This window comes from Anopheles funestus, chromosome 3RL, assembly GCF_943734845.2.
Source record: "Anopheles funestus chromosome 3RL, idAnoFuneDA-416_04, whole genome shotgun sequence".
Classification (NCBI taxonomy): Eukaryota; Metazoa; Arthropoda; class Insecta; order Diptera; family Culicidae; genus Anopheles; species Anopheles funestus.
This window is the reverse complement of record NC_064599.1, coordinates 53,258,522-53,270,917: the sequence shown is the minus strand read 5'-3', so window position 1 is coordinate 53,270,917 and position 12,396 is coordinate 53,258,522. Positions and strand designations below refer to the sequence as shown.

Sequence of the window (12,396 nt, the reverse complement as noted above, 5' to 3'; positions counted from 1 at the left end):
CCGTGGTGTCTGCTCATCGCGTAATTCATGGTTCGCAGCGCCCTTCGAGTGTTGCGGCGATAACCTCGGTTAGCATTTTTTGCAAAACAAGAAGCAAAAACTGCCATAAAAAGTAGCTTGTTCGATTTCCCGCCTGTTTACCAGTTATAACCAGACCATTTTCGACTTCAAAAACAAGTGCTTACCAAACAGCAAAACACGGAACAATTGCTTCATACTCACAAGAACTTACCATCGAGTAGGATGAGATTGAGATCATGCGTGTGGTCATGAATGTTGATAATAGCTGATATGTCGTGGTGATTTGCTTTATGCATATAATCAAACTGTAGCATTCGCTAGCCATCTGGACTATCGACGGTTTCGGTTTATAGATGATAGTGATGACCTCTTTTCACATATAAACGAATTACGCAATTGATGTTTAACTTGCAATAAATGGCCCTAGGAAGTATACGAAATGCAGTTTGCCAAAAAAGTAAGGATGCCATTAAACGAAGATTTGTGATTTACTATATTAACAAATATTCGAAAGATGGTTCTGTAATCAAGTTACCAACAGATATGCTTTTCAGAGAAACGCCTAAAAGTATGCAATTTAAAAAATATATCTCTCATTGTAAAACTACTTAGCAGAAAAAAATGATGGTAAAATAAACTGAAATTAATGGAAGGATACCTATGTATATAATCTGGTTAGTACTCTTTGAATATAGCTAATAAAATAAATCTTTTTTCTAGATGTGTATTAAATATTTCGATAGGGATATCGAAGTTCACGACAAGGCGTTTATTTGTTTATATTTGAACGAAAATTGCAAATATGTAATTTTAACTGAAGCCTCAAAATTAAAAACTGCGCTTTATATCGCACCGTATTACTTCGGTACCGTTACGAACGAACAAATAGTAAATTTAAATTCTTCGTCAAAACTGTCACTAATGCAATCTTCATTAAATCCAAATCATCTATGCTGTCATTCGAGTTGTTCCATAGAACCGCACACTGTGCAAAACATCAGATGCATTGATTTGAAGAAATGTTGGCGCATCTTCGGTCTTGAGCGCGGTATTTTTGTTCTAATGTTGTGCAATAGTGCGTGAATTTGGTGATACTGGTCGCGAGTGAAGTTATCCGTGTAAGAACGTGCCGCTTTCATTCCCAATTGCTTTATTTAACCATTACAAAAAGGTAAGATTTTGTGATTTTTTTTACGTAAAAGTTTTTTACGCATGCTTCAAACTAACTGTCAAAGGCATCTTGCCGATTGTTATGACATCGTCTTGGTGGTGGTTGTTTGTTTTGATATCTGGAACACCGCCAAGTGTCAGGGAGTGAAGAAAATTTCGGACCAATTTCGCCAATTATAGCTTACTCTAAAGCCTTCGTTGGGACCTGCTTCAAGAACTGTTGTTATATAGGTGTAGCACCCACCAGCTATTTACCTGCCCTGTACAAAGATGTCTTCTCATCGCAACGATGAAGTGGCGCTCAGTTATCACGAGTCGTGTCTTCGCCTGTCGGATGTGGATCTGCTGAAAGGTCCGTACTGGCTAAACGATCAGATCATTTCGTTCTACTTCGAGTATCTCGAGAAGCAAATTTTTGAAAACGAACACGACCTGCTGTTCGTCAGCCCGGAAGTTACCCAGTGTATCCGGATGGTGGCACAAGACGAGGTTGGCATATTTCTGGAACCGCTGCGCGCCCAACATCGAGCGTTTGTGTTTTTCGCGCTAAACGACAACCAGCTGGCGGATCGGGCCGGTGGTTCACACTGGAGCCTGCTGGTGTTTTCGCGAGCCGAGAAAGCATTCTACCATTTCGATTCTTCCCGCAATGCCAACGCCGAGTATGCTCGGCATCTGGTGACCGTGCTGAAGCGGGCCCTTTACTGTCCGGATGCACAGCTACGCACCGGGGACTGTCTGCAACAAAGCAACGGATACGACTGTGGCGTGCATGTACTGTGTACGGTCGATGCCGTGGCACAACAAATACGCAAAAGTGGCAAAATCGAGGGTGTTCGCAGTGCCCGGTACGATGTGATACGGTCCAAACGGGAGGAACTGTTGGGGATTATTGTAACCTTAGGCGGCAGGATTAAGTAGCAGAAATTACGTTCAAATTAAAATTATTCGTATGTGAAAATTGCATTGCATTATACTATTAAAGGAATCTTCCAAGTATGGTTAGATCTTAGCCGGAAATCAATTGTGAATCGAAACAACTTTTGCGTTTTAACCATTTATCGACTCAGCCAAGAGTGGAAAGCATAAGGGGAAATAATATTTCATTATACTTTGTTTGAAATATCCATGTAGGATCTTGTGTTGCACCTTGTGACAAGTTATGATTTATTCGTGTGTAACATCCAATAATGCTATAAGCACAGTGCAGTTCAATTCCGTGCGTTGAAATTGTGTCTAGTGATATTTAACTTATTTATTTCAATCATTATTTTTTCTACTAAAGCACAAATAGTTTTCTAATATAAATAAATTTGAAAATACTAATTCGTCTACGCGTGAGTTCATACATTACACAGTTAATAAGGCAAAAGTTTTGTTTTCCTTTTGTAGAATTTATTTTCATCCCATACATAAAACAGCTTTCAGTAGAATTCAATCAAAAACGTTAACACGACGAAAATACATCTATATCCTTGTTCGTTTTAATTGGAACAACCAACGTGTTTGTTCGCGCCCTTACCAAAACAGTATACAGTATCGGCATGCCGGTGTGTGTGCCGGTTTGTTTCGCTCCCGTGCCGTGTTTATTGCATTAAAAAAACAGTCTGCTGATTGCACAGTCAAAGTTTCTAGGCTTTCACCTCCGGTGCAACCCATCCACCAAAGGCACGTTCCAGTTCGCAGGCCACTGCAAGGCACAGGCGGTCCTGATTGACGCCGGCCACCACCTGCAAACCGATCGGTAGTCCCTCGCGCCCCAAACCCAACGGTACGGCCGTTGCGGGCAGTCCCAGCACGTTGATGATGGCGGTGTAGCTAAAGTTGAGCGCCCGGATCAACGGTTCATTATGGTACGGTGCCACCGTAGGGTGCGTTGGATAGATAAATACACCGGTTTCACCCAGCATATCGCGGAACTCGTTCACGAGCTCCTGCTTCTGCTGCACGTAATGGTGGTACTCTTCCGAACCATACTTTACACCGCTCCGTTCGGAGAGCGCGGTCAGTATGCCAATCAGCGTGTGATTGGACGTGCGTAACGGCCACTTGACGAGCTCTAGCCAGGGATTGATAGTACCTTCCAAATTAGCCAGCTGCGAGTCAAATCCAACCTTGGATGGGGTTTTCATGTTGGCAAGCCACATCGGAGCGGATTTGCGCAGCTTGTCCAGGTACACCTTCTTCACTTCCGCCTTCACCGTGGCACGGAAGTGTGCCATTACCTTCTCCATTGCATCGCGTATGTCCAGATCGACGGGCGAAACCAGATGTGCACCACCGTCGTTGATTTGGTAGAAGAATTTCACCTGTTTCAGATCGACCGGATCATCCAGCCGGAGCTTGGTCGCATTCTCGTCGGAAATGATTCGCAGCATCGGCTTTAGGTCGGTAGCATAGCGACACATTGGTCCAATACCTGTAGCAGCGAGGACAAAACAAGTCGTTAATAATGCAACGTCATTGACCGCGATGATTTTGCCGCTTTGTTTGCTTATCTACTTAAGTCGCCCATGTAAGCCGCTTACGCTTAAGTGTCGAAGGTAGACACAAACATAGAGAATGCGTTTCAAGAAGGTTGTAAACGACCTTTGGGCTTTACCAATTAGCAGTACAAACGACATGGAGCGTGCCTAATCTTATCATACCAAGGAATGAGTTTTGTTCCTCCGACAACGCTACCGGGTACTGGCCCTCGTTCGAGACGACAAATTTCGATGGCTTGTGTCCGAAGATACCATTGAAGAAGGCTGGCATGCGAATCGATCCACCGATGTCCGAACCCAACCCAAACGGAGAACCAGCTGCGGCCTGGATGCATCCTTCGCCACCGCTCGATCCGCCGACGATACGATTAGCATCGTAAGGGTTTCGCGAGCGGCCATGAATGGTGTTCACACTTTCCCACCTGCGAGAGTGGTGTGTTAGTGATTGAAATGTGCGCCACTACCGACAGAACTCACCACATGCAACACTCGGACACATTCGTCAGGGCAAAGGGTATGGCACCGGCCCGTCGCATCAGCTCCATCGCGCGTGCGTCTTTGTCGCCGCGTATGTTCCGCCGATTCCATATGCCGGACGTGTGCAGCAGGCCTGTTCGACGAAATTAAACAGCACACAAAAGGTTCATTAGTAGCTGACCTACATATATTGTGCGTTTGTGCCACCTACCCTGCACCCGTATGCAGTCCTTCGTGGATATCGGCACACCGAGGAATGGTTTTTCACGCTCAAGCTGCTCGACGGTCATCGTACCGGAGGCGATCAGCTTGTCTGCCCGTTCCGCATCTTTGAGCGCTTCCGCGAACCGCTCGTCGACCACACAGTTTAGCAGCGTGTTCACTTCCCTGCACCGGTCAATGAAGGCTTGCGTTACTTCGACGCTCGTTAGCTAAAGGGAAACGGACAGGCAGGTTTAAACTGGTTTGTTCACACTCACTTTCATTCGACTGCTTTCCCTTTTCGGCACAGCTTCATCTGCTTACCTTGCGTGTGCGAATCTTCGTTGCGAGCGAGGTGGCCGATTCCATCAGTATGAGGTTGGTTATTGGAGGCATGCGTTTTCCGTGCTCTCCGTAGATCGTACGCGAAAGCCACCGTACGAGCAGGATAAGAAACTTGTGCACGACATTGATGACGGTTTTTACCAGGGAGCGGGCTTTACGCCGCTCCTGCAGGTTCTGTTTCGTCTGTGCGTCCATCCTTCGGGAGTGACTCGGTGATGCGTCCGCTCCGCATGCGCCTAACGTGCGAAGGAATGTTTTTGCCTTGTGCTTTAGCTTTTCGGCCTCCACTCTCATATGTGCACCGGCGACACGTTCTTACACACGAATGTTTCTGTGGAAAATAATAGAAGAAAGAAGGGAAAATTTAATGCAACTTACTAGCGAATGATACGTTGGATATATGAGGAGTTTAAAGGAGTTCGTACAGTTACTATTCGATTATTTCTGACAACACTGTCCTTCTGAAAAGAATGTCTGAATGATCATACCTATTTTTCAGACAACGTGAAAACAAAACAATTTTTATGTGAACAAGAACATCCTTCTATTGTTATGGAACGATTACAATTTGTTTGTACATTAGTACTTCAATTTAAAGGAGAAAGCTGAAGAAAAACCATGTCGGAATAGAACAAAAGTGCCAGAAGAAGTTTGCATTGCAAGGCGAAGTACGACGTGGAGCGTCATCAGAAGTTCGAGAATTGGGAAACTTGAGGCTCGACAAACGCAAGATCTCTCAAATATACGTGGAGTAACTAAACCGAACATTTATTATCGTTTTTGATAGTAAATTCATTGTCTTACAAAGCAATGTAAATAGGTATCAAACGCATTATTACGGTACTATTTGATATTTTTTCTCCATTATACTGTCACCAATGGTAGGCCAATTACAGTAATTCAAAATCTCGCGTAAAGCATTGAAACCTAACCATCGACTTCCGAGTTCGTGGTGCACATTTGGTGGGACCAACTGTGTGTTGTCTATTATGAGCTGCTAAAAGAAAAACCACACACAACAGATCTTCAGAAAACAGTTGATGTTGTTGTTTGAGTTCAGATAAATAGCTACAATTCGGCAACAAACGCGACACAACCAATTGTTCACTACGTAGCTTCAATTTCCTTGAACGAAAGCCGCAACAACTTTTTTAATACTCCCAATATTTTGTTTTGCGTTTGTTTACTCTGCACTGTGCACTGTGCAGCACTACTCAGAGGCATTTGTACGATCTAACTTCGGTGTATTAAAACAAGATATAGTGCCACTTTTAATGCAATTTTACGTACAAAACGAAGTAGTAATATTCTACACGGACTCTGCAACAGGTTGTGGACCATCCACAGCTATAGCGAACAATCGACTTGCTCAAACCGATGCCTCTTACGATGACATCTCGTCCGTTGACTGCTAATAATAGCAGCAAACGATTGCAACGACACAATTAAGCATCGCGCTTGTTGCGCTCCCCAACAGAAAAGTGTACTGTGCCGCTGGAAAACTGGCACAAAACCGATACCACCGACCGGCTAACGTAGTGCTCGGCGGAACATAAGGCACGGCCGGGTGGAGGAGAAAAAAAAAAACAAACATAAACCGACCCGAACTAACCGTGCTGTATACGACGTTACACACTGGCAGTGTTAGCGTGTGGTTGATGTGTCTACTCTTAAAGCACACGGAGCTAAAGGAATTGGCTTGGCTGTCATAAGGAAAGTGTTTCTCATGTTACAACTCTACCGACCGGCACGTTGATGCATTTCACAGACCACAGAAGGAAGCGAGGGCGTTGTAAGCTGGAATGCTGACAGGTTATTTGATATACAGAGTTTTGGTGTTTTTTTTTTGCTGTGGAATGTGTTCCTTGCGACAACGGTTTCGGTCGATCAATGTCGATCGTGAAATTCTTGCCACTTACTTTTTTCCAGCAAGTTGAAATTCTTTTAATTTATTTTATTAAAATGTATGCCACATTCATTTCATCACCGGATGATGTCAGCCAAGTAGATTCTTGTTGTTTTTTTTTTAATATCGTGGAAGAAATGTGTTTCTTTTTTTTTGTCCAATAACAAACACCAGATAACAGAGGGTGCGATAAACCTTCTTCCATTGCGTAATGCTTGCGTAGTGTCTCACCTTTATCCGTGCGCACACTTCCGCCGTATGATTCAATTCTTGTTGAAAAACGTGCTAACGTATCAAATTATGTTATGTCATTTATCAGCAAAATTAGGAAAACTGATGTTTGATTGGAAAAGATGCGTTATTATCTTATAATTAATTACTTGAATATAAATAATTAATAATTATCCCAGAAAAAACAGAAGCTCCAAAAACACAGAAGAGAACAAATGCGACATGCTTACAGTGTTCCACTGGGCTATCAATAATTCTTCATCTGTTGCGGTTTAATTCGAGCGTTCGGAACACACATAGGCAGCGTGTAGTGAAGGGTCACGGTTTTTAGATAGCAGATAGCACTGCCACTGCAGCGCAAGTCGCCTCCCAGTGTATGGTTTTTAGTTGGCGCCCATATTCTCCGCCTCTTCTCCAGTGCATGTTTATCTGTATCAGCACTAATACGCTCTCACCCACATTACACAGGCTGTTTCTCTATCGATTACTGCTGCAAAGAAGGGAAAAAATGGAACAATACTTAGCCCCCCACATCGGCTGGCTAGTGTGATGAGTCAAAATGTGTTTGTGCGTTGTGTGTTCCTTACTTCCATCAGGCAAATGATGTATGAATAAATCATGCAAAGAAAATATGACCGGTTCGATCTAGATCGATTATTTGATTCGATTAACGAGAGCAAACTCGTCGCACAAGGGCTTTGTTGTTAGGGAGCCGTGACTTCCTATTTCCCGGTTCTCTAATCCGCCAACCCAGGGTCAAACGTTTTTGGTTGCGCTTTAGAGTTCTCTGTTTCATTCATTCGTTTCGAACTGGACCAGGTATGTGGCGAAGAATTACTTGCTGTGGGTTTTAGCGTTACATCACGGTTTTCGAACGACATTGTTGGACGTTTATCGAAAAGTACATTGTTATCAGCATCCAGCAAACGATCCAGCTGTCTGCTCTATGCTATAGACACACTGCTTAAGCGCTGTATGCTTTGCTAGCAGCAAAACTTAACAAATCGACTCGGCAGTGCGGCTATGCTTGATCGTAACACACGCACAGCAGCACCACGAGACGACGACTATCATCGAAGCAACCGCATAAATTATCAAGTCCGGTTCAAGGTTTTTGTACCTCAAGGTCATCAATCGCATTTGGATCCGCCTTTCCGGTAGCTTCTTCTCGCTGAGTTTAAAATGTTCAGCACGCTAACATTCATGCTGCGCACAATATCTAGACAGTGGGAAGCCACTTGTGCCATTCGATTATGTGTGTGGCAGAAGCAACAAGTAGCTGACCGTTATATCAGCACGGCTGTGCTTGCTTCTTCCTGGGCAAGTCAAGCAAGTCGCAACAGTTTGTCACCGCAAACCACCATTTCCTCCACACACTGTTGTTGTGTGGGGCAAATTTGTTGTCTTAACCGGTTTTTGCACAAATGCTTTCCATCGTTCGCGTTACTCGCCACGTTAACCCGGGCGAAATTACTGACGACGGCTTGTGCCTGCCAACAGCAGTGACGACATCGACGGATAATGACTAAGCAGCGGTGTGCGATGGTCTTACACGACATAATTTTGAGTGGATCCAGCTGGCCTCGCAACGATTACCGCTAGGTTATGAAATCTCCTCCACACAACACGTTCAAGTGCACGTATAATCGATATCACTTTACAGGCCCTGTTTTATTAGAAGCATACTTTTCTATCAAACTCGCAATATTAATCGGCTGTTTACGATTCATAACTCACACAATTGTGCGTGGCTACGCTATCCGAAAACAAAACAACAAAACTATTTATAAACCGAACGATGAAATACGATGATGATAACCATAGGAAAGTGTCTGATTAGGGCTGTCGCTTAACATTTCAGCGCTGTTTCCAAGCCGTGCTAGTCACTTTTTCATCGGCGCACAACAGAAACCAGAAACATTCACTAACCTTCACGATAGGCTATTGTTTTGCGTTATCTCGCCACCTGGAACCGATTTAACTTTACTACTTTCCGTCGCGCCAAGTGCCTTTTGTTTGCGAAGCGAACGGCGCTTGTCAAATGACATATGCTCATCGCTCGCAGATGACATCAACCCGCGAGAACGTATATGCAGGGTTCGGCTGCATGTTTGGAAGATTATTGTAGCAATTATGATACGTTTATCATGTATATGTAATGTTATTATGCAAATATCATGTTTGACGCTTAATTATATTCATGTTATATTTTAACATTTAAAAAATACCTATTGATTTTGTCTATGTAATGCGTGAAATAGCTAATCTAGCTTCGATTTAATGAAGATTTATTTTTGTTTAATTTATATGTTGATTTACAATCTAATGTAAGCTTTAAATTATATATTTTTCGAAACAGTTCTTCTAATTTTAAGTTACTAATTTTATTATTAATTATGTACAAAACACTCTTTTGCGTATGAAGAGCCCTGTACATTCGGTTCGAATCTTGTCATATCAAAACAACCGCATAGTGAGCACGTGCACATGGCAAAAGTATTTCGAAAGACATTTAATGTAACGAATTTTCTTCAAATTGATGTTTTTGAAAAGGAAATTAGTTTTCTAGCCAAAGTTGTAAATATTGTAATTTTATAACAGCTCGTAACGAAATTATCAATCATATAAATTTTAAATTATACTCGAACAGTTTTTTAGTGAAACACTATCAATGTTTTAAATTTTTAACGTTTTTTTAATTATTTTCTTAAACTTTAAATAATTTAAAAAAATATTCACAAAGCATGAAGACTGGATTTTACTTTATTACATTGTAATAAAAAGAATAATATTCAATTGAGATCTGTAGTGCACAGTATTGAAGGGGAACTTCTACTATTATTTTGAAATGTTTTAAATTTGTTGGGTAATAAAATGTTTACTAACCATATTTTAGTTAAAAACTAATTAAATTGAAAAGGAAAGTTTTACATTAACTACATATAAATATTCAATAACTGAGTTCTTCGATAAATGGACCAGCTTCAAAAGTTCTTATTATATTTGATATTTAATGTTGAATTATATATAGAATAAATAAGCAATAACATTCAGTAGCCTAATATGTTTATTTATTTACTTTCAGCAAACACAATGGAGAACACTGATAAGCTGCAGCTTCCCAATTTAAAGAATGAAGTTAAACATGTAACAACTTCTCCCATGCGCTCTCCAGTTAATCAGTCGATGCTTCTTCCCAAACAATCGTCTACTTCAGCTACAGGTAGGTGGGGAGTATGATTAAAAACGCTACGGTCGCAATCAACATGCATGAATTAAAATTAAAGCATATGCTACGAAAACCGATACCACTTTCACCATCAACAGAATGCGGTGCGGTGCGATCTTTGACCGCAATAATTTCATTTTACATTTTTCTTCTTAAACAATTTGTCCACATGCATCAAGCAAGTTTAAATTTGAAGTATGTTCTTTGAAAACAAAAATACAACAGCTCGTCACACAAACATCTCTTTGATCTTTGTCATCCTGACTTCTACGCTTCAGTAGGTAGTAGTAAAAAAAATAACCACCTCCGCTTGATGATGCTTTTGTTGCATTCTGACTTCCGCCCGTTCCAGTGTACCAATGTACTTCAGTGCAAATGAATATTTCAACAGACAGGCAGTGAAAATCGAAACCCACCCCCGCCCCAATCCCCGTCCACGTCATGACGCACGCGAAGCTTTTCATTGATAAAACCTTCAAACGTGGTTCATGTAAAGTGAGCGGGAAATTATATGTACATGTGAAAAATCAGCATGAGAACGCTTTTTGACGAGAGCAACCACAACATGCAGCCTCTCTCTCACCTGTTCATGTATAAAAAGCTTCTCACGGAATTAAACCAAGAAAGACGTTTTTGTTGCGTCCCAATGTGGTGGCTCTCACGTTTCGGCAGAACGGATGGTGCTCGGCAGGAAAATTTTCGACTAGCTTTCAGTTTTTCTTGCGACGGACGGTCGACACGATGCACTCGGCGAGCGTCTGTGCTGTACGAGTCGCGAAAAATCGGTTCGATCGAATATTCTGTGTACAGCACAATGGTGGCAATGGTGGTGCTGATAGCTTCCAGTAGTTGGCAACCATCGTGCACTGTCGATGGTACGAAGAGTGTTACCATACAGCAAGTAAAACAATATCAGAAAAAACACAACCCATAAACCTATGGGCCTTGTGTAAATTTCAATCCGCTCGGGAAGTGTAGTGTTTGTTTGGTTTTTTTTTTGTTATTGCCTTGCCCTGCGAACACTACGGTTGTACAATGATGTGTGAGTGAGATGCGTTGTTTACTTCTAAACCACCAAAAACCCGGCACGAGGCAAACATTCGCTTTCGATCGCGTTTTTTCTTTTGGTGAGGTGTTTTATCGTATTTTTTTTTGTTGTTATTTTTGCTCTTTGACACGTAGAAATGGAAAAACCCAGTGTAGAACAACAGAAAAACGGGTTAATGTTCAATGTTAACTTTCCCATTTACTTGTGGTACCACTGTTCCATCGTGTTATACACGAATTTTGCTGGGAAAAGGAATATCTCCACAACATCAAGCGGTACCAAGTGTTGGGATAATTGAATTTCCACGTACTTTTCCGGTTTGTCGAACCAGAGCGCGGGAAATTGGAACTAGTACACTTTAGCAGACGTACAATCATCCGGTGTTTTGGTATCGCTCCGTTAAAGGATTGAAGATAAGCAACGGTTTCGTAGGAAGTAAAGTAAACATTGAATAAGTCCATCAGATCACTGAAGTATAAAAACTTATGTTTTCTTACGTTTAGTTTTAAAGAAAAAAAATGCGATGAAATTATATCAAATTTATATAAAATTTGGTTCCTTTTACTGTTTAGTATAGTTCTAAGTATTCTGTATAACTCTTTAATAAGCTAGTTGTCCTATTTATTATATTATTCTATTCTTTTGAGCTATTGATTAGTTTGTAGTAATAATATTTGAAAGCAAAATTGGATTTTATTTCCCTTTGGAAACTCGAATTTTTCAATTTTTATTTAACAAATAGACAACAAAAAACGTTTCCTAATTTTTTCATGTTATTACAATCATTTTCATATATATTTTAAATTATATAAAAAAGAAGATAAATTATTCAAATAACTATTTTATTATTTTACTCGTTTTTACGTTTATTATGTAAAATGCATACATACACTTCCATTCTTATGTTTACACGTTTTATTGCATTCAATGCAACCGAATACGACCAATATCGCCCCAAACGATTGGAAAATGTTTAATCGAATTCACGTCAGTCAACAATCGGGGTCGGTCCCAGCTGGTCAGCCTCATCGGCCAACCCAGCACGTAAATGTGTCAACATTGGCAACACCGCAATGGCCGGTACCATGTGCTTCATAAATTCCGGCAAACCATCATCCCATCAAACATGTCCTCGGGCACATGGGTTGACTCTTCAGCTCAAGCATCACTGTTTTGGGTGCCCGAATGCATTCGCTTGGCGTTGCCGTGTTCCCGGGTGTTCGGGATTGAAGCTTTAACAAACTCACGTACCAATTCTACTGGGAGTGGAAAAAGGGTTACA

General features: G+C 41.5%; 3 protein-coding genes across 8 annotated transcripts in view; 2 read left to right on the top strand and 1 right to left on the bottom strand.

The window, feature by feature from the left end:
• The first annotated feature begins 911 nt into the window (after nucleotides 1-911).
• The window catches only part of LOC125769855 (cytochrome b5 reductase 4), a 47,440-nt gene continuing 35,955 nt past the window's right edge, over nucleotides 912-12,396 (top strand). The window contains exons 1-2 of one of the 3 annotated variants that reach the window (XM_049438792.1): nucleotides 912-1,192; nucleotides 9,923-10,060. In XM_049438792.1, coding sequence (XP_049294749.1) covers nucleotides 9,931-10,060 — 130 coding nt within the window. In that variant the 5' untranslated portion in view covers nucleotides 912-1,192; nucleotides 9,923-9,930. Of the gene's footprint in view, nucleotides 1,193-9,922; nucleotides 11,109-12,396 lie in introns of those variants that run through there. The other 2 variants (XM_049438791.1, XM_049438790.1) reach the window with 2 other exon arrangements.
• On the top strand, nucleotides 1,212-2,517 carry LOC125769864 (sentrin-specific protease 8). Its single transcript, XM_049438812.1, has one exon. The coding sequence runs from the start codon at nucleotides 1,462-1,464 to the stop codon at nucleotides 2,110-2,112; it is 651 nt and encodes a 216-aa protein (XP_049294769.1). The 5' UTR covers nucleotides 1,212-1,461; the 3' UTR covers nucleotides 2,113-2,517.
• On the bottom strand, nucleotides 2,565-8,931 carry LOC125769856 (fatty-acid amide hydrolase 2-A). Of its 4 annotated transcripts, none has more exons than XM_049438793.1 (6): nucleotides 8,767-8,931; nucleotides 4,680-5,031; nucleotides 4,366-4,585; nucleotides 4,155-4,287; nucleotides 3,840-4,099; nucleotides 2,565-3,610 (listed from the first exon to the last, which is right to left on the bottom strand). In XM_049438793.1, exons 2-6 carry the CDS (start codon nucleotides 4,992-4,994, stop codon nucleotides 2,823-2,825), a joined length of 1,716 nt encoding a protein of 571 aa, XP_049294750.1. In that variant the 5' UTR covers nucleotides 4,995-5,031; nucleotides 8,767-8,931; the 3' UTR covers nucleotides 2,565-2,822. The 4 variants fall into 4 exon arrangements, with proteins under 4 accessions (XP_049294750.1, XP_049294753.1, XP_049294751.1 ...); XM_049438796.1 differs by lacking the exon at nucleotides 8,767-8,931 and adding an exon at nucleotides 8,390-8,733; XM_049438794.1 differs by lacking the exon at nucleotides 8,767-8,931 and adding an exon at nucleotides 7,068-7,494.